The sequence below is a fragment of the Carcharodon carcharias genome, chromosome 23, assembly GCF_017639515.1.
Source record: "Carcharodon carcharias isolate sCarCar2 chromosome 23, sCarCar2.pri, whole genome shotgun sequence".
NCBI lineage: Eukaryota > Metazoa > Chordata > Chondrichthyes > Lamniformes > Lamnidae > Carcharodon > Carcharodon carcharias.
The window spans coordinates 12,684,558-12,705,570 of NC_054489.1; the positions used below are offsets into that span (position 1 = coordinate 12,684,558).

Sequence of the window (21,013 nt, forward strand, 5' to 3'; positions counted from 1 at the left end):
TGTTTCTTGTTAATAGTCAAAATGGTCAAAGGGGTTTTCCCTGGAATTTGTCATCTCCCACACGTTCTTCCTTCTGCATTCACCTTTTGTGGCCTCTGCTGCTTATTTCCCAAACCTAAACATTCCTTACTTCACGAGTGCAAGATAATTACAAATCAAGGAGGCTATTCAGCCCATTTTAACTCATCTATCCCATAGACCCTTGAGCCCCCTCATTACAGCATCCGAAAGTCTCTTAAAGAACTTGCATTTAGAACAAGCTTTTCATGACCACTAGCCATCTCAAAACTCAAGTGTAGTCACTGCTGTGATGTCAGAAACGTGGTAGCCAATATGCACACAACAGATTCCCATAACAGCAATGTGATAATGATAAATAAATCATAATTAGGCTGATCGATTTTGTGATGTTGATTGAGGGATAAATATTGATCAGGGCATTGGGAATAAGTCCCCTGCTCTTCGTTGAAATAGTGCCATGGGATATTTGACCCAAGCAGGTAATGGGTCTCTGTTTAATGTCTTACCTGAATGACAGATGAATTATAAGCATAGGAAAAGCTTTTCATTCAATAACTAACCTTTTTGACATCTCTCCTCCAATCTCATTTAATTTAATGATGTTACTGACATGAATATGCTTCTGGACATTGTTTACAGTTTGTTCTAAGCTCAAGCTACACTATGCTTTACAATAAACCCATCACACATTTCTACCCAATTATTTATCAGTATCTATAAACTGCAGAGCTTCTTAATTGCATTCTCATGGAATCTTCATGTTTTTAGCGCAAACTTAGCATTACCTAATCACTCTTCTGACTCACATTTTTTGATTTGTCCTCTTCATTCTTGATATCTTGTCTTGCACCACAGTCCTCAGCCTTTCACCTTCATTTTACAATTTTGAGAAAAAAAAATCAGAAACTGTGCCAAACTATAATCTTGATCTGCTAGATCAGAGGAAATAAATAGAACCTGCAGATTATGTCACAAGATAGCAGTTGTTTTTGAAGAGGCTACTGCATCACTTCATTATATATTCTTTTGAAGTCTGAGAATAGAACTGTTGCATAAAGTAGGTAAAGTAAAACACAGAAGACAGCTCAAGTTTCAGTTTTAATAAATAAAGCATAATTAGGCTGATCAATTTTGTGAAAGTGAAGTCAAATCAAGGCACTAATTATTATTGAAAGTGTTCTAGATGATTTAGCATCTCTCTGGAATTTGAATCCGACAAGTCTGAGCGAACACAACACATCAGTGGGTCTCCTGCCCCTAGACAGCTTTACTAAATGAAGAAATGTGCTTTGCAGTATTCAGGGAATTACTGATATTTGGCCTAAATAGTGATTTGGAAGGAGAAAAATAAACGATGTGAAGGTTTCTGTACAATTCCCCACCCACATGTGATTTGGAACAGCTAATAACATTGTTTTACTCAGTAATGTGGTTTAAGAATAGAAAACAAGGTAAGGTGTTGTTCAGAAAGGTTACTCTTTATTGAGAGGAAGAAGTCACTGTAGTGTGCAATTACTGCTAAAGTATTTTTAAAATTTCATCAGAGCATCAGATGTTTCCTTTCACAAATATAACTTACTGAACTTCAAGAGGTTTGGATCAAACACATGCATATGAATCTAACACAAAATGTCAACTCAGCTCAGTAGAACCATTTTTACGTCCTGTGTCAGGTCAGAAGTGCAACACTTACTGTCAGACACTTGAGAAAGTGGAAGTGGTGCATTGACTGTGGGCACTGACTTTTGGATGAAAGATTCAACAAAGTACCATTCACATGTTCGGGAGGACATGAACAGTTGCACGGGTCTACTCAAAGAGCACTAAATTCTCCCAGTGACCTGGCTGGATGTTATCCTTCAACCAACACCCCTCCAAAAACAAATTAATCAGTCATTTAGCTCATTGTTTTATTTGGGTTCTTGCTGTGGGTAAACCATTTGCCTCATTTGTTGATCTAACAATAGTGACTTTTGGACAGGTAACAACCAGTTGTTCCAATTGAGCCTATCCATCACAGTATGGCGTAAGTTCCACACACTGCTTCCTTCCTCCTCTACACTGTCCCAGTCTCTAAGGAGTGGTTGAAAAGGTCAATTTTGGAAAAAAGCTCTGGGAGATTCCTCACTGGCCCTCACATTCAATGAAGCAGTGAAGACAATCTGTGATTGGTAGCTACATCTCTCATATTATCTTCTTTAATTTATTTACCTTAGCTGATTGAGAGTTCTTCACCTGTATTGTCTATGGTAAATTCCAACTTCCAGGAACTAATCATCTTTCCTTCATAGTTAAGATACACAGCCAAATTTAAAATGACCATAACGCTAATGGAGTAAACACAAGACACAATTTTCTCAATCTTTGTTCACCCTCCAGCCACAAAATAGGAAATCCCATCATCTAGGAGGAAGAGGGATAGCCCCAAGGACTTTTGAGTTTCTCACCAGTTACAGTGGATCATTCAGCTACCACCCAAATAGAAAATAAGTTTTGTAATCATGTTTTTCTGCTACCTGCATTGTTTGTTGAGGGTCCCTGGTGACAAAAATAGTACGGCAGCATTGGAACACCAGGTAGAATGTTTTAAAACAGCAAACTTATCTCATGGTTGAAATCAGTGTGCATGTGTATAAATTGCTTTAAAAAATGCTCATTTCATCAATTACATGGCTGTTGTCCTGCCATCTCAGTTTTGCCTGGCCACTGCATAGCATACAGCAATCCCTGTAGTATAATAGTACCCTTAAGTACTTTTCAAGCTCTAACTCCTCTAGCCCACTATTACTACTGCAGATGTGGTTTCACATGGTTAACCAATGACCATAATCCATCTTTGCATAGTCTATATATAAATCTGCATTATAGTTGCTACTGAAATTAATGGTGCCAATGCATTGAAGTGGAAATATTCAGTGAAGTACAATCAGTGACATTACAGCTTAGGCAAGGCAGAACTGAATGCGGTAGCTGTAGAAAGGTCAATTAGGTAAGTCTTCACGTCTTTATTTATTAATCAGACTGATGTATTGGTAGAAAGCAATAAAACAGCTTCAAAAGTAAATGTAAGAAATATTTTTATTTTGTTAAGCAACCTAACAGCTAAATAGGACAAAGTACTTGCCCATTTAGTTACAAAATGGCATTTAAAAATATTTACTAAACCTTTAGATTTTCCAACACATAGTATGTAGCTATTACTATGGCCATGTTATTAATGCACAACTCAATCTTGCAACTGACGTGCTACAAAATTTGCCAGAAAAAAACCGATCTGTAGTTTTTACTGTTTTTTTTTGTCGAAAAACACAGGGGTATTGCATAGAAAACAAGGAGTGATTGGCGTTTTATATTTCCAGCCTTCACTGCCAGTCTCCAAGCTGCTCCCTTTGTCCCTCCTGTCCAGAAAGTGATAACTGCACATCAACAAATAGCTTTCTGTTAACTAGCCCAGGTGTCTTCTCCATCGTGGACATTGAGGGCAGTGTTATTCATGCTTGAAGAACACAACTGTGTTCAGTACTCAATTGCTATGCATACATGCACTGGCTAGAGTGGGGACCATCACATTTTATTTCCCCCTCTATCCAGGAGTACTGAAATGAACTACATCGTAAAAGGCATGAGAGAACAATTGTCGTGCCATCACCAAGACCACACTAACTGCGAGCAGCTAAGTCAGCAGCGACTAGGTAATGAGAGGGGCTTGGAGGATAGGGTGTCATCGCAGATTTTTGAAATATTAATTTCAATTCAAAAATTCATGTGCTGAAAGCAGGGTATTTTAAAATCTGTCAAATTAAATTAATGCAGCTGCAGTGTTAAAAGCCAATATAAAATAGCTCAACTTGAACATGACAAAAGTAAAATTAAACCAGATAACCTTGTTCAAGAGATAACAGCAAAACGTGGTTGGCACAAACTCGGTGAAAACCTTTGGTAATCTATTAGAGCTGAATCATTTTCAATGGGACAGCTAAAACATCTCTCTTTATGACATGTTCCTTCAGTTATACTGGCATTGAATGCAATGCTTTAGCCTTTTGATGACATCTGCTTAAAAGACACAGCTTTTGAGTAATGTTGGCATTCACGTAGTTTGAAATGGCCAGCAAATTCCTTCTTCTAGGTGGCCTTTCCTGATTTTTATATTCTGTATTGTAGCTAGTTAATGTGGATTCTGCAGAAATGATACAATAAACAAGATTGCTCGGTAACTAACTAGAAGTCAACAGAAGTTTAGCAAACAGCGCTGGGTCACTACAAGCTGAGGTTGATGAACATCTGTCGAAAAACAGCATAGACATTATTTGCTTAATCTCCAGGACTCCACTGGATTATCTGAATGCGCTTGATCAAACTGCTGGCAACTACCATGAAGAGCCTTTCCATGACAAGTTTTAGCAATTTTCAGATCTCTGGTTGTTTGTCTGAAGGTATACATACATCTCAGACAGAAGTGCAACTTACTTTGAAAGGAGATATGCATTTGTACTGTTTCACCAAATGCTGCAAGTAGCAAAGTAACTTTCTTTTCAAAAATTAACAATTTACATGCAATCTGTCAATATCACATGCAGTTTTCCAATTTGGACTAGTATCAATTTTAGGAGTTGAGTTTAATGCTTGTTCACATGGAGCTGGTTCACGACTGCATAGGCTCAACAAGCATTCCAACACCGGACACAAAGGAAACTTTCATCCCGTTAATTTGTGCTTGGCATGGATCTATAATCCCATCCAATCATCTTCTCTTCACCACTGCTTGAAAGAAAACTTCATAAACAGAATTGGGTTCAGAAGTCAAATGAATTGTAGATTCTAAAGGGAAATTCTTCAATTTCAATGCTGCTGCACAGAAGACAAAGACTTATTGAAATGTTGTGCCCATGTAACTCCCATCGTCCAACCGAGTAGTGTAACTGGCTTCATATACAATGTTTTAAAATATATATAAAATCACATTGTCATGCTGGCTGAGTAGGTGGAAAACAGTTGAATTTCTTTTTCTTTTTGAGTTACATTTATCCTCTCTTTTATATCTTACTGCACACCCATGACTACTTTTCATGCCTCTAATGATCCCAATTAAGCTGCTCACTGGAAGGCCTACAAGATATCCTGCGAACTCCTGGAACTGACTAGGAAATCTTAGACATGAAGCAATGGCTTAACACCCCATGTTCACCAGAAAAGAATATGATCAGATCTGAGAGGGTGTCAACTTTCTCAGAGAACGAGTGGAGCGGCAAACTGCATTAACGGTAAAGTTACAATATGCCTAGATCAAAAATCAATTTGCTTCATTGACTTGACTGAACTTGAGAACCAACAATCTCCTAACTACAACAATCCCAGTAAACTAACAGGTTTTCTCAGTTGTCTTAGGAAAATACCAATCTCTCAGTAAGGTTTTAATGATTTGATGAACATTTTAAACACACATAAAATGAAGCATGTGACTGCAGCGCGCACAGAACATGCTGTAAATATGACATGAAGGCAATTTGACAAAAAACAAAGATAAAGCATATATACAAGAAAGGTACAACATTTGAATACCAAAGATCTCCACTGGTGATGTTCAAGAAGTGACCCTGGCTTATGATCCTGTGCTAAACACAGAATGTAAGAAAAGTGGATAACAAGAAAGGGCTATTTGACTCACCAAAGCTCATCGCTAGCTTTCCCATTACAGTAACCAACTGTATTCTGAACATTTTAAATGATTTTGTCTCAACAACTCAGCACAACATATCTCAAATATATAAGACTCCAAGAGACTCAATGAATTAATGCAAACAAAAGATACAGACATATGCTCCCAGCAGGGAAGCTGAGTTTGGAGACGCTGCAGGTTGGCTGCTGTACTGTAGTCCCGATTCCACAATCTGCCTTCTCGGTCAGTGTGCTTCCTGCGGGATCTACAGGATTATCCCCAAAATGTATAATGAATAACTGCAGCAACACACAATTCAATGTGAAATATAACACTGGATTTCTGACGCAGTCTGTCCTGCTTCCAGCCTACTGCTTTGACATGCAAATTAGTTCATTAACAGTATGTGAATATGTGAATGATGTGAATGTGTGAGGTGATGTCGACAGTCATTAACCATAAAGTACATAGACATATCTCAACAGCATCAGGTGCACGTGGAGAGCTCACGTTTATCAGTGAATATTTATTTCTTTGTTCCTAGTTAGGCCTGAAGAGATGTGCCTGGTCTTCTTCAAAGAGCAGCAATGGCCTTTGCTGCCACCCTGCGCCCCAGCGGGAGGCCCAGATCAGTTATCGCTAACACTGTTTTTGGTTTGGACATGGCAGGCAGTTTCACCAGTTCAGAAACCTGTTTCAGAAAAAAAGACATAAAATGATGTCAGGCTGAAAACACCTTCAAACTGCAAAACAACACACTGAGTGGCAAAACCTCATTCTGAAATCTGCTGACACATTTTACCCCTGATTAAACTTCAACTATATATGGTGAACTGATGGTCTTAGAAAGTGCTTGCTCCAGTATGGAAACAGAAGCTTCTAATACGTACAATGCAGTCTGTCAGCTTTTGAAAATCTAAAGCTCAGGTTGTAGCTGGAGGCTGCCTGGAAGGAAAGGGAATTTTAAAGAATGGCATAAACATTCACTAGGTCATGCCGCAATATACTTATATATTGCACATTTACAGTAAAATAATTAAGAATTATTTTAAGTTCTCATTACAATAGATTGTCCAAGATTTTCACACAATGAATATTGGCCAACTTAAAGGAGAACAAACTTGAATTAATAAAACACCTTTCACAACCACAAGCCAACTCAAAGTGCTTTACAGCCAATTCCGTAGTGCGATCATTGTAGTACTGTAGGAAATGCACCAATCAACTTGTGCACAATAAACTCCTACAAGCAGCAATTAAATAGATAAACACCCAATCATGGTGATTGCTGGTCAGAGCACCAAGAGGAATCATGTTTTTCTTTTACCATAGAATTTTATAAATTCACATGAGAAGACAGATGGGGCTTTGGTTTACCATCTCAATCAAGATGCAGCACCTCCAACAGTACAACACTCCCTCACTGCTGCACTGAAGTTGAATTATATGCTCAATTTTTTGGACTGGGGCTTGAACCTTGACATGGAAGGAAGAGTGCTAGAACTAAGCCAAGGCTGACACCTTACTAAAGGTTATAATGGAGAAGACAGAAATATCCCATTCAGAGCTCTAATTACAAAAAGTGATTAAACAGCACAAAACAGAAACACTACTTTAATAAGACATTTTAGAAAGCCAAACAGAAATGAATTAAAAATCAATCAATGGGAATTTTGAATGATAAATCAAATTTGAAAAGCCTGAATTGACAACTCATTAAAAATCAGCTGAAGCAAATTAGCTTCCACTGACAAAAATGGGCATTCCTGAATTTTGCAACAATGCCTATAGCTCAACAAACTGTCAGATTCCCGTCTTGGCAAGTATTTTCCATCCATCTAGCTGAGACACCGTTTTTGCATTTGGGATAGGAGCCCAATGAGGTTAAAGATGGAAAATCCACATCTGTGGTTCCATCCACAATCAAACTGCAGGCTGGTGTTCAATATTTATGCTCTTGCAGGAAGAAGGGCCACATGGGCAAAGAACTAGAGATAGCCTGACACCTACAGAACTGTATCCTGAAGTGAGTGAGTTTCTTTAGCAGGGGAAGGAAGAGGATGAAGTAACATTACAGAAAACAGCTGCCACAATATCACCCGTCCTTTCATGACGCATCTCAAATGCCAGTACGTTTATCTATTTATAACTAGCTGAGGGCCACTATGAAAAATACACTCCCAATGAACAAGAAAGGAAGCATTAAATGATCCCAATCAGTTGATTTTTCCCATTAGCGGTCTAATTGCAGGGCTCAAATTACACAAATATACATGGGCAGAATGGGAGCAGGTCCCATTTGCCGACGCATACAATGACGCATGGTGATGTCGGGTGTGCGTCCCAATGACACTGTGCATCATTCCAATTTTCAGTTTGGTGGGTGTGCACCCCAGAGTTGGCTGCAGCCTGCCGAACTGTCAAAGGCCTATTAAGGCCATTTAAAAACTAATTAAAACATTTAACGGAGCCCAGGCTGCCTTTGCATTTATCATGATCCACGGATGGGATGAGGTTTCGTGAAGTGTTTATAAAATGAGTAAAAATTTTTATTAAAGTTCATTGACATGTCCCAGCTTATGTGTCACAGTCACATGACATGTCACATGTCTTAAAAATTCTCTTTTTTTTTCTTTATTAAAATTTTTGACCATCAACCTAATCATCCTGAGGCAGCTGTGTGCCTCAGGGAGACTTCTGCGCTCTTTCGGCCCTGACTCGGCCTGCTCCCCCCGTCTGCACAAGGTGCGCTCAGCGCTTCCAGGTGTGCATCATGCTGGGCAGGTCTTAATTGGCCCGTTCACATAAAATGGCAGCACGCAGCCCATCACAGGCACATTGGAGAAAATTCTCCCCATATACAAAAATACATTTTCGTAGGAATAACATTCTATGTAACAGCTAACATAGATCATGGCATATAAATGGACCTTTGAAGCCTCAAAAAGTCCTTCCAAAAATGGGAGTTGACTTATACACCAAAAAATTTGTAAAAAAATTGGTCTCTATGTAGCAGTCTCTAAAATGGTAGCTTCTGAGCAATCTTGGTCTTCTGCTGCAACACCAGACATTTTCATTCCATAAAATGGCTACACCAACTAGCTATAGCTCAGAAATCCTTGCTGGACTCAGGGTTTCATTTGGCCACTTTAGTATGTATACACGCACTGCATTTCTGGTGACGATGTAACCATTCTGACAATTTTCGAGGACCCATTCCATGCTTCTCAAGATCAGGCCAGTGGCTGGTCCCTGTTTTCTTTATGCATTTGGTCTTGGGCATCTTCTTCAAGGTGGATCCCTCTTCCATTCTCGCCCAGGTTCTTCACTAACACCGAATTTCCTTGCTACAGCAATTATTTGATGAGTTAGCAAATGTTATGACTTTTAGCTTGAAACCAACTTTGTACTCCATTCTTTTTGCCTGAGGACTGATTTTTATTCAACATTTTCCATATGTAGTCTGGTGTGTGTAGGTGTGTCTTAAATTCCTGAACATCATCTTGGCAATGTGTCCCATATTGCCTGCTTCATCCCATGCGCCTACTTATATGGTGTGTAAAACATAACATTTCTAAGGTGAAAAATTGAGGTTGCCTCCTATTCCAGGTATAGAATATCTTAGCAGAAAATCAGGGTCAGTTTATTTGCCAAGTTTAGGCTTAATCATGATTTTTGGCACTAATAAAAATGGGGTCATCTCATATGGCGCTATTTCCTGCTTTTTCAAGAGGGTGAAAGGCATCCTACTGTTGTGAAAAGCTAGGCTATATACTATGCAATGAACCCTTCATTCTGATTAAGTATAAAGAATGATCACATACTAATTTATTTCTAAAGGTCTTCATCAACTTTTTCATATGATAGGGAGGGGTGTGGCGGGAACTACGTACTCAACTGACTGTATCCACTCTCCATTTTTGAGTGATTCTGGCTGTTCTGAATGATCTGTTTCAGGAAATACATGTGCAGGTGGGCCAAGACCATAATTTAACATGTTGAATGTCTGGCTAATTTTGATGCAGTACATTGACAATCTGGTTGAACAGCCAAGTGCTTTAAACTTGTGTCGATCCACAATGAAGGAGCATTGCAAAATGGACAAATTGCGTACCCCTATTTTATAAACACTGTACAGTAAGCTCTGTGTTATCTGGCACTCTACAACTGGAACTGTCTACTAACAAGAATTTCGGATGATCCCCTAATACAAATAGTCACTTTACCAACCGGAAGCAATTACAACGTTATCCGAAACCTGTACCTGTATATCGTATTATTTAATACTTCGTGTTTTAATGTGAAGATTTAGCAGTAAAAAGAATACTGTTCTTTACTTCCTGAGTACTGCATCTTAGTCCATGCTACAGGTGTTGCATTGTATTCCAATGGTAAATGGAACTCTGTTAATTGGCATTTTTAATTAACTGGGACCATCTATTATCCGGCATGTGCAGGGAATGAAGATTTTACAGTAGATAGATGTTAATTTAAAGAGCATAATATTTTCATTACTTATGTTGGTCATCAGTCAATCTCTAGACTTGACTTACCATGGTAAAAGGCATGAACTGGAGAACACTACCACGACTCCCCTGGTCCAAACACTCCACACATTCTTCCATGAACCACTGAACAAACTGGGTGTGTGGACCAGCCACCTTTGAACTCAGGATCGAAGAGATCAACAGGAACAAGTTTGCTGAAAAAGAGATTGAGAAAATTCATGGGTCTCCTAACTCTTGTTGACCAAGTTGTTCTAAAAATTCGTCTGTCCAATCCTTGCATTATTATTCTCACTTTATCCATTTTCAAAAGGAGATTAGTTAAAGCTGGGAGACCCTCCCACAAGCATTCATGAGATGAAATTTTAACAAGCTGCTGGCTTTAATCCACTGAAACAAAGTAGGAGGGATTATATATCCTGATGTCTTGTGCTCCACTGATTTTAGACGTGGATGATCACAGCAATGTAAACATGACAGCGCATTCTTGAAAAGAGTTTAACCTTTGAGTTTTATCTTCTTTTTAGGGAAAGGAATACAAAATCTCAGTAGCTAGTCTCCTTTCTAAAAATTAGAAAGAAATACAATGAATTTATTCAATGTTAGTTTTTCAGAATTAAAGTTATTTGAAGATAGTGTAAACACATCCATTTTGGCTTATTTTTGTCCAGTTTTCCTCCCAACACTTGAAGACGCTGGCCCATATTGGGATATATTCCACTGATGTCAACTGTCCTCTGATATGCTATCGGACTCACTTGGTCAATCTATGCATAAGTTGAGCACTGAATGGTAGTGAGCTACTTAACCATGTGGTGCATCACAGCGACGCTCAACTCTGTTTTCACTCAACAACGTGGAGTGGTTATTGGACAGTGATTACAGCATGCCTGATTTCTCTCCTTCCCAATTCTTAAGGGACCACAGGGATGGCAGTTAAATAAATTCCAAGAACTAATCTGTATTTCTGTATTGGTAAATACACTTAGCACTATTTGAAAAAGATGCTGGGAGTTTTTCCCCAACTGTTCTGACCAACAATTTCTCGTCAACCAACATCGCCAAATACTGCCAAGCTACGTATTTCTCTTATTGTGGTGTGTGGGGTCTTGCTGTGCACAAACTGATTGCAAAGCTTGCCTAGATAACAATAACAACACTGCAAAAATACTTCATTGGTTGTATGGTGCTTTAGGATTTCTTGAGGGTGTGAAAGGTGCAAGTTCATTCTTTCTTCAATAAATACAAATCGCTACAAAAAAATCTCAAATTAAATCCTTTTTCAAAGCAAATTTGCAGCCTACAGAAATGCCTGAGTTTTGAATTGAGCTACTGTCACACAGTATAATGGCATTAGGAGTTTAGCAATAAGCACCCAAATCAGCTTGTTGCAGTCTGAGTTTATGGAAAAACCACTACTGTTACACATAGCCAATTCCACGACAAGAGGAAGAAGTTTCTTCCTCATCATTTCCACCACCTAGAAGCTGTCATCAAATAAAGATGATACTAGCCATTCTACCCTCTCAATGTTGCTCAACTTCCTTTTTTTAAGTGAAGTCCTTGCCCTTATGTAAGTTACATAACTCACGAGGAAGAGACTACTTGAGTATTGAAGAAAACAGGATGTTAATCTCCAAGAAAGCCCCAACTGAAAATTCAATTTAGCAACCTATTAAAATTTGCTCAGCAATCAAATGCCAAAGGAGGAGAACCAATAAATTGGCAGAAAATCCGGCTAAAATACCATAAAACTAAGAAGTCAAAAAGCAGTTACCAAAGAAAAACAAACAATTCTGCTTTTATATAGCAAAATTTACAACTTTTGGTCACCCCAAAGCATTTTATAAACAATGAATATTTCCGCTAAGCTGCTCACATGTGCAGGTCTTGTTCGGTGTTAATGCCACACACACACACACACACACACACACACACACACACACACACACACACACACACACACACACACACACACACACACACACACACACACACACACACACACACACACACACACACACACACACACACACACACACACACACACACACAAAATTTAAAGGTATCACATTGAAAAAACTGGCCCCGCACTATTAAATTTTAGAGGCAATATTGAATATAACACGGTTGTTACATAGTCAAATGCCTGCGTAACAACATGGCCCTGAATCGATTTTAGTGGGAATATATCACTTACCCAATACTCTGTTCAAGGGATCTCTCATGTTTATGTTGTGGAGCTGAGAGGCAGACAGTGAGCTGCTCATTGTACGATCACCTAAAAGATTATATGTTGAGATAATAAAAGGAAACAGGACAAAACTTTAAAATCGTAACACAACAGCAGTGGAAAAAATATTCCAAAATACAACAACTGCATTTCTAGTTAAAGTAAAATATAAAAGGGAGGATTAGAAGGAAAACTGAATTTCCAAGAAGTACATAACGTTCTAAAATATGCAAAATATGTTGCAAACGTCCACCATAATTATATCCATGGAGTATGTGATCTCTACTCATATCCGTATTAGTCACTGTTCAGAATTCTGTAGAAGAGTGAAATCTGGCAATTTTTTTGACTTTTAAAACAGTGCTTTGCTCTAAAATATTTGGATTGAATGCAGTTGGCATACTTGAAGAAAGTAATCTACTTCCATCATTCTCTGTTACCGGGTAATAACAAAATGCCTCCAGTAAGTATCATCTACAGGCAACAGAATGGAGTTCTGTGCACTGACACCCACTAAAAATATTTCTAAGAAATGCAACCAATGCCAAACCACCAAGCACACTTCGCCAAAACAGCTGCACTTTCAGCTGGAACTCAAGAACGCAGAATCTGTAGAAATAAAATGAAAAACTGTATGTGCTGAAAACGTGAAATAAAATGTAGAATGGTACTGACACAGCTTTGTTAGAATCCTTCAACAGATCTGGGCTGTTCTGTCCTAACGAAGGTACCAACTGGAACATTCCTCTCTTTCGCATGGTGATGATCTGCTCTGCACCTTTACCCAGGGCTGGTGTAAGGGTATTTGTCGCCCAAGGCAAACCTTCAGCCTGTTCTCCAGCACCAACTCCCTCCCCCCCCACCAACCCCATATTCTGGGAGACATTGGCAGAAATTATGTCATGGAGAGTCAGTGGAAGTAAGTCCTGGGGACCAAGGGATAGGCTTAGGGAGCAGATTAACGTGGGGGTTCACTGCCTCTACTTTGGGAACTCAAACTCCCTGTTGTGAACAACAAGTGGGCTTCTAACTTCCAGTCACAGTCATTAATAGATATAATGTGGGAACATTTGCCGTAAACCTTAAAAACAAATCACTGGCCCAATCAGAAACGAAGCCCTGCTCGCACCCATCACAGTTGGACTAATGCTTGCTGCTCATGCCTGATCCCTCAATGAAATGCAAACCCCACCAATCCCATCACAGCTCGCCAAAATCACAGCCAATAGCTGTCCTCCTGGCTTTTTATTTGGCTTAAGGATATTTGAATTTGATTGGGCAGTGCTGTGCTGGATATGATGGCATTAGGTGGCAATGCCTCATGATGATGAGAATTGGAGTTTCACCCCCCACCCTTGGTTGTTGATGACAAATTATGGGCTGATTTGTTTAAAACACCAGGCTTCAGTTCTGATTTTTTTTTAAAAAGCCAACACTTTTTTTTTACTGCCCCCAGCCACCCACCTCCTCCATCCAAATATTGTTGCCTAGGTAGTGCCTAGTTGGTCTATTGGTAGCGACAGCCCTGCCTTTACCTTGTTCTATGCAGTATTTCTGCTTGTGACTGGCCACTGACCAGCCTTGTGGAGAGAGTGGGAAGGAAATAAAGTGCTTCTTTAGATTTGAGCTGGCAACAAAAGGACATGTCTGCTGATGGAAGATTGTACCCAAGTAAATGAGGTGTGCCTCTAATACCAGGGGCCGAGCGGCAGAGGGAGAGGGGCCGAGCGGCAGAGAGGGTTGAATATTAACCAAAAAAAAGGGGAGGTTTAGGTCTGGTTGGCAAAGTTCAAGTCTGAAAAATTTATTCATGACCTAAATCTTCCTAATTCCGCCTTTAATGAGATTGGGAGTGAGTAGGTGACCAATCACCCTGGCCCAAAGAGGCAAGTTGGAACTAACAAACAATTTTTCAACTTTAACCCTGGTTGGCCTGGTTTCCCCAAGCATTAGGCCCCCAACATGTCTCCAATCTCCTCCAAGGGTTTGGCTGCCCATCCAATGGGCCACCAACCCCCAACCCATAGACTTAGCTGATCCTGCAGCCTTCACTGGCCAGCTCCCACCGGCTGGAGGCCAAGCCCGTCAGACTTGTCTTTGGGGTGGGAAATGATCAGTGAAGTCTACAGTGTGCGGAGGGAATCCCAATGTCTGGGTTTCCAAACCATTTGGACCTGCTCCCCTCCCCTCCCTCAAACACACTTAGCAAAAACCCAGCCCAATGTCTGGACTCTGAATTGGGTAAACAGAAATTGTAGGTGCGTTAATGGTACAACTGCTTGCTTTGGAGGCTCTTAAATATGGTGATATCTCTCTATATGTTAGATATCTAGCGAAACAGAAATAATAGGGAAAGTGACTGCATAGTGGTACTGGCGCTGGACTAGTAATCCAGAATCCCACAGTAATGCCCTGGGTTTGAATCCCGCCACGGCAGGTGGTGGAATTTGGATTCAATAAAAATCTGGAACGAGAAGTCTAATGAAACCATTGTCAATTGTTGTAAAAACCCATTTGGTTCGCTAATGTTCTTTAGGGAAGGAAATCTGTCATCCTTACCTGATCTGGTCTGATGTGACTCCAGACTGAAAGTGATGTGGCTGACTCTTAAATGCCCTCTGAAATGACAACAGCTAACAAACCGCTACAAAGTCACAAAAAAGGAATGAAACCGGATGGGCCGCCTGCCATCGACCTAGGCACCAGAAATGACAACGGCAATCTCAGCCCTGTCGGCCCTGCAAAGTCCTCCTTAATACCATCTGGGGACTAGTGCCAAAATTGGGAGAGCTGTCTCTCAGATTAGCAACAGCCTGACAGAGTCATCCTCACGGAATCATACCTTACAGATAATGTCCCAGACACCACCATCACCATCCCTGGGTATGTCCTGTCCAACTGGCAAGACAAACTCAACAGAGGTGGCGGCACAGTGGCATACAGTTGGGAGGGAGTTGCCCTGGGAGTCCTCAACATCGACTCCGGACCCCATGAAGTCTCATGGCATCAGGTCAAACATGGGCAGGGAAACGTGCTGCAGATTACCACGTACCGCCCTTCCTCAGCTGATGAGTCAGTGCTCCTCCATGTTGAACACCATTTAGAGAAAGCGCAAGGCGCGGAATATACTCTGGGTGGGGGACTTCAATGTCCATTACTAGGAGTGGCTCGGTAGCACCACTACTGACCAAGCTGGCAGAGTCCTAAATGACATAACTGTTTGACCAGGTCTGCGGCAGGTGGTACGGAAATGAACAAGAGGGAAAAACATACTTGACCTCATCCTCACCAACCTGCCTGCCGCAGATACATTGGTCCATGACAGTATCGGTAGGAGTGCTCACCACACAGTAACTGTGGAGACGAAATCCCGCCTTCACACTGAAGATACCTCGCATCGTATTGTGTAGCATTACCACCGTGCTAAAAGGGATAGATTTTGAACAGATCTAGCAACTCAAGGCTGGGCATCCATGAGGCAGTGGGGACCATCAGTAGCAGCAGAATTGTAATCGAACACAATCTGTAACCTCATGGCCTGACATATCACCCACTCTCCCATTACCATCAAGCCAGGGGATTAACCCTGGTTCAATGAAGAGTGCAGGAGGGCATGCCAGGAGCAGCACCAAGCATACCTAAAAATGAGGTGTCAACCTGGTGAAGCTATAACACAGGACTACTTGCATGCCAAACAGCATTAGCAGCAACTGAAAGACAGGGCTAAGCGATCACACTACCAACGGATCAGATCTAAGCTCTGCTATCCTGCCACATTCAATTGTGAATGGTGGTGGACAATTAAACAACTCATTGGAGGAAGAGGAGGCTCCACAAGGAGCCCAGCACATCAGTGCAAAAGATAAGGCTGAAGCATTTGCTACAATTTGCAGCCAGAAGTGCTGAGTGGATGATCCAACTCAGCTGCCTCTGGAGGTCCCCAGCATCACAGATGCCAGTCTTCAACCAATTTGATTCACTCCACGTGATATCAAGAAATGGCTGAATGCACTGGATACTGAAGTGGCTATGGGCCCTGACAATATTCTGGCAATAATGCTGAAGATTTGTGCTCCAGAACTTGCCACGCCCCTAGCCAAGTTGTTCCACTACAGCTACAACACTGGCTCCTAGCCGGCTACATGGAAAATTGCCCAGGTATGTCCTAGACATAATAAACAAGACAAATCTAACCCGGCCAATTACCATCAGTCTACTCTCAATCATCAGTAATGGAAGAGCTCATCAACAGTGCTATCAAGCAGCACTTGCTTAACAATAACCTGCTCATTGATGCTCAGTTTGGGTTCCACCAGGACCACTCAACTCCTGACCTCATTACAGCTTTGGTTCAAACATGGACAAAAGAGTTGAAGAGGTGAGGTGAGAGTGACTGCCCTTGACATCAAGGCAGCATTTGACCGAGTGTGGCATCAAGGAGTAGCCTTGTTCAAAACTGGAGTCAATGGGAATCAGGGGGAAAACTCTCCGCTGGTTGGAGTCATACTTAGCACAAAGCAAGATGGCTGAAGGTCAGCCATCTCAGCTCCAGGACATCACTGCAGGAGTTCCTCAGGGTAGTGTCCTATGCCCAATCATCTTCAGCTGCTTCATCAATGACCTTCCTTCCATCATAAGGTCAGAAGTGGGGATGTTCGCTGATGATTGCACAATGTTCCGCACCATTTGCGACTCCTCAGGCAATGAAGCAGTCCATGTCCAAATGCAGCAAGACCTGGACAATATCCAGGCTTGAGCTGACAGGTGAAAAGTAACATTTGCGCCACACAAATGCCAGGCAATGACCATCTCCAACAAGAGAGAATCCAACCATCTCCCCTTGATGTTCAATGGCATTACCATCACTGAATCCCCCACTATCAACTTCCTGGGGGGGTTACCATTGACCAGAAACTGAACTGGGCTAGCCATATAAATACTGTGGCTACAAGAGCAGGTCAGAGGCTAGGAATCCTGTGGCGAGAAACTCACCTCCTGGCTCCCCAAAGCCTGTCCACCTTCTACAAGGCACAAGTCAGGAGTGTGATGGGGTATTCCCCACTAGCCTGATGAGTGCAGCTCCCACAAAACTCAAGAAGCTTGACACCATCCAGAACAAAGCTTGATTGGCACCCCATCCACAAACATTCACCCCCCTCTACCACCGATGCACAGTAGCAGCAGTGTGTACCACCCACAAGATGAACTGCAGGAATTCACCAAGGTTCCTTCAACGGCACCTTCCAAACCCACGACCACTACCATCTCAAAGGACAAGGGCAGCAAATGGATGGGAATACCACCACCTGGAAGTACCCCTCCAAGCAACTCACCACCCTGACTTGGAAATATATCGTCATTCCTTCACTGTTGCTGGGTCAAAATACTGGAACTCCCTTCCTAACAGCACTGTGGGTGTGCCTATACCACAGGGACTGCAGCAATTCAAGAAGGCAGCTCACCACCACCTTCTCAAGGGCAATTAGGGATGGACAATAAATGCTGGCCCAGCCAGAGAAGCTCACAACCCGTGAATGAATTTTTAACAAAAAACAATCTGATCATCACTCTCTAAAAAAGTGTCCAGAGTCCGATAAAAAAAAAAAATCTGTCAACAGGCTCATAGGTAAATGGCTGTTGGAAATGTTCTCTAGAATCCACAGCATTCTCACATTAACAGCTTATTACTACAGCTACCAACAGCAATCAAATTAGGCACATACACACGAATACAGAGTGGTGTTGATTACTCTTTAAATACAGTTTTGTGAAAATCACAGTTCCATCTTCAACTTGTGGGATACTGCCAGTAGGGTATGCATCACGTCAGAGTTTCTCCTCGTGGTTTTGCCCTTATTTCTCATGCTATTACTCATACTATACATTGGCCTTTGAATTCTATTCATGATACCTTTTTTATATGGTTAAGCTGCAATACAATTCAACAGCACAAATAGCCAATGTTTAATAAAGCCCACTGCTTTTTAGGCTGGGCTGTGGTTTAAGTTAAGAATACCCACCAGGACTGGACAGGATATTTGGATCCTCTTCATTTGAGCTCAACAGTCGTAATAGTTTTGATGGCTGGCTATCATCCAGTGGGAACAGATTGATATAATCCTGTTGAAACACGGGCCCCATCATATTTAATTGTGCTACTAGATTTAGATATCACATTTCACATGTAAATTAGACACAATTAGTGCAATGAAAGCAGAAATCCTATTCACAACGAACAAAGAGCTGTCCAAATGAGCTTGAGAAAGATTTAGCTTCATATCTTATGGTAGATTGGTACATTTTAAAATAGCTCTTCCTACCACATTTTGAAGATGGTTTCTAACCAACAAGTACAGTGTAGCAGCCTAATGCAGAAATGACTCAAACAGCAAATAATACATCTTTTTTTTTGCCTTTCCAGATTTCTTTGCAGACTCTTAACAACATTGACCCATACTAGGATACGGCTCCATGGGCGTCAGCTACCCTCTAGATACCAGGCCTAACTTATGTGGCCATTCTTCACTTGCAAGGTTAAATATCATAGAGAATGAGTGGAGTTTGTGGTTGCAAACCCTATCCTTTCCCTCTGATGTGCATTTGAGTTCAGTCTCAGGATGAAGGGACAATTGTTCAGAAGTGAGATCGAAGAAATTTCTTCACTCAAAGGGTTCAGAATCTTTGGAATTCTCTGCCCCAGAGGGTTGCGGATGCTCCATCATTGAACATATTTAAGGCTGAGATAGATTTTTAGACTCTCCGGGAATCAAGGGATATGGGGAGCGGATGGGAAAATGGAAGTTGAAGCTGAAGATCAGCCACAATCATATTAAATGATAGAGCAGACTTCCCAAGCCCTATGGTCTACTCCTATTTCTTATCTTCTTATGGGACAGGCAGTATTAGTAAAGCGCATCTTTGGGTCAGAGTATATATGATAGATAGAGTGGCAGGATGCTCTTCAAAGGTTGAGCTGATGGAACACTGTTGGAGCTCTGCAGATGAGGCTTATTCCACATCTGGGCTTGTTGCTCGAGTACAGAGATCCCTCACTTTAACTGCAATTAAAGTCATTCTTCCTCCTCTAAGTAAATCACTGTGAAACAGGATTTTAAAAAAGCTGCAGAGGATGTATAAGAGATTTACTAGAATGATATCCAGCATGAGGGGCATCAGTTATATGGGCTGATTGCAGAAGCTGGGATGGTTCTCTTTAAAAGACAAGGTTAAGGATAGATTTAAGAGAGCTCAAAATCACAAAGGGTTTTCATAGGGTCGGTTGAGAGAAACTATTTCTCCTGGCAGAAGGGTCAATCACCAGAGGGCACAGATTTAAGAAATCTGACAAAAAAACCAGGAGGAAGTTAAGGGGAGCTTTATTTTTAAACAACAGATTATGATGATCTGGAATGCATGGCCTGAAAGGGTGATGGAAGCGGATTCAAAAGGAAATTGGATCGAAAATAATTTACAGGAGTATGGAAAAAGAATGAAAGCTCTTTCAGGGTAGAATCTTCCCAGCCCCGTAGAGGCAGGCTTGAAAACAGAACTGAGGGGAAATTTAGATACCAGTGTGTCTGGTCAGTAGTCTGACTTGTTTCTGCCTCCAGGTGATCTTGCTGGAGATGGGTCAAAGGCAACAGGTTGCCAACGGCAGGTAGCCAACTTGAATAATTAAGACTGATTGTGGGCAGTTTGGGGGTGCTACTGGGATCTCCTCCTACCTCTCCCCTTGGGCCCGCCAAGGCCAAAGCCTGGCAGGTACTCGGAGGCTGCTTGTGGGGGGCCTGCGAGGCCTCTTTCATTTCCTCCCCTCTGCTGGAGGCACAAGCATCCATGGTCCACAACAGGCCATTGTGTCGAGCGGCTCCCTCTCCAGTGGTGGCCTGGCTGCTGTGGCCACAATTAGTTTTTTAAAAATAAAAACTGCTGCAGGGGATGAGGCTGCTGTCCTTTCAAGGCCATGGATCCTCGACTGGATCTGTAGCTTCAGGAACCCATCTGCCAGTCTTAATTGGACATGGTGAACATGGAGGCACCCAGTTAGAAGGCTCCCTTCCAGAAGATTGTGATGGTGGGCACATTGCAGGTAAGTGCGAGGTCAGGAACTGGAAATGGTCCCACGCCACCATTATTCTTGAAGGCCATAAGATTCCATGCTCAAAGAGGCATAGGAAAAGCAGTTGACCCTCCGAGCCTGTTCTGCATGATAGGCTGAATGGCCTCCTCCTGCACTGTCCAATTCAAATGATTGTAGATCCCATTCAAGATCCATTTTTTAAATTTTCTTTGTTTACTGGTAAAGTCAAAACCTGGATGGAGATTCTTTCTTGCCATCAACTGCCCTTCAACTGTTTTTCCTTGCTGTTCACTGACTCATTCATGGCTACAGGTTCCTGGGCAGGAGCACTCTAAGGGGATGTTTCTCTGACGGGACAATGAACGCCAACTATTAAATTATGAAGACCTTCCAAGTCCAACAAAATCTTCTCTTCGCTGGTGTCCAAATATGTGCACTCAGGGATTATTAGATAGCCATTAGTAGTCAGAACATTGCTTGAATACGCTGATGACAACAGTAACATCCACAATGCC

General features: G+C 41.5%; 1 protein-coding gene across 2 annotated transcripts in view; it reads right to left on the minus strand.

The window, feature by feature from the left end:
* Window positions 1–3,081: 3,081 nt before the first annotated feature.
* med24 (mediator complex subunit 24) overlaps window positions 3,082–21,013 on the minus strand; it is a 74,217-nt gene continuing 56,285 nt past the window's right edge. Inside the window, exons 23-27 of one of the 2 annotated variants that reach the window (XR_005946689.1) lie at window positions 18,439–18,538; window positions 12,386–12,466; window positions 10,234–10,382; window positions 6,191–6,371; window positions 3,082–4,201 (exon numbers count right to left, since the gene is read on the minus strand). Coding sequence is in view for 1 of the 2 variants with exons in the window: in XM_041217613.1 (XP_041073547.1) it covers window positions 6,255–6,371; window positions 10,234–10,382; window positions 12,386–12,466; window positions 18,439–18,538 (447 nt within the window). In the remaining variant the exon portion in view is untranslated. Of the gene's footprint in view, window positions 6,372–10,233; window positions 10,383–12,385; window positions 12,467–18,438; window positions 18,539–21,013 lie in introns of both variants that reach the window. The other variant, XM_041217613.1, reaches the window with a different exon arrangement.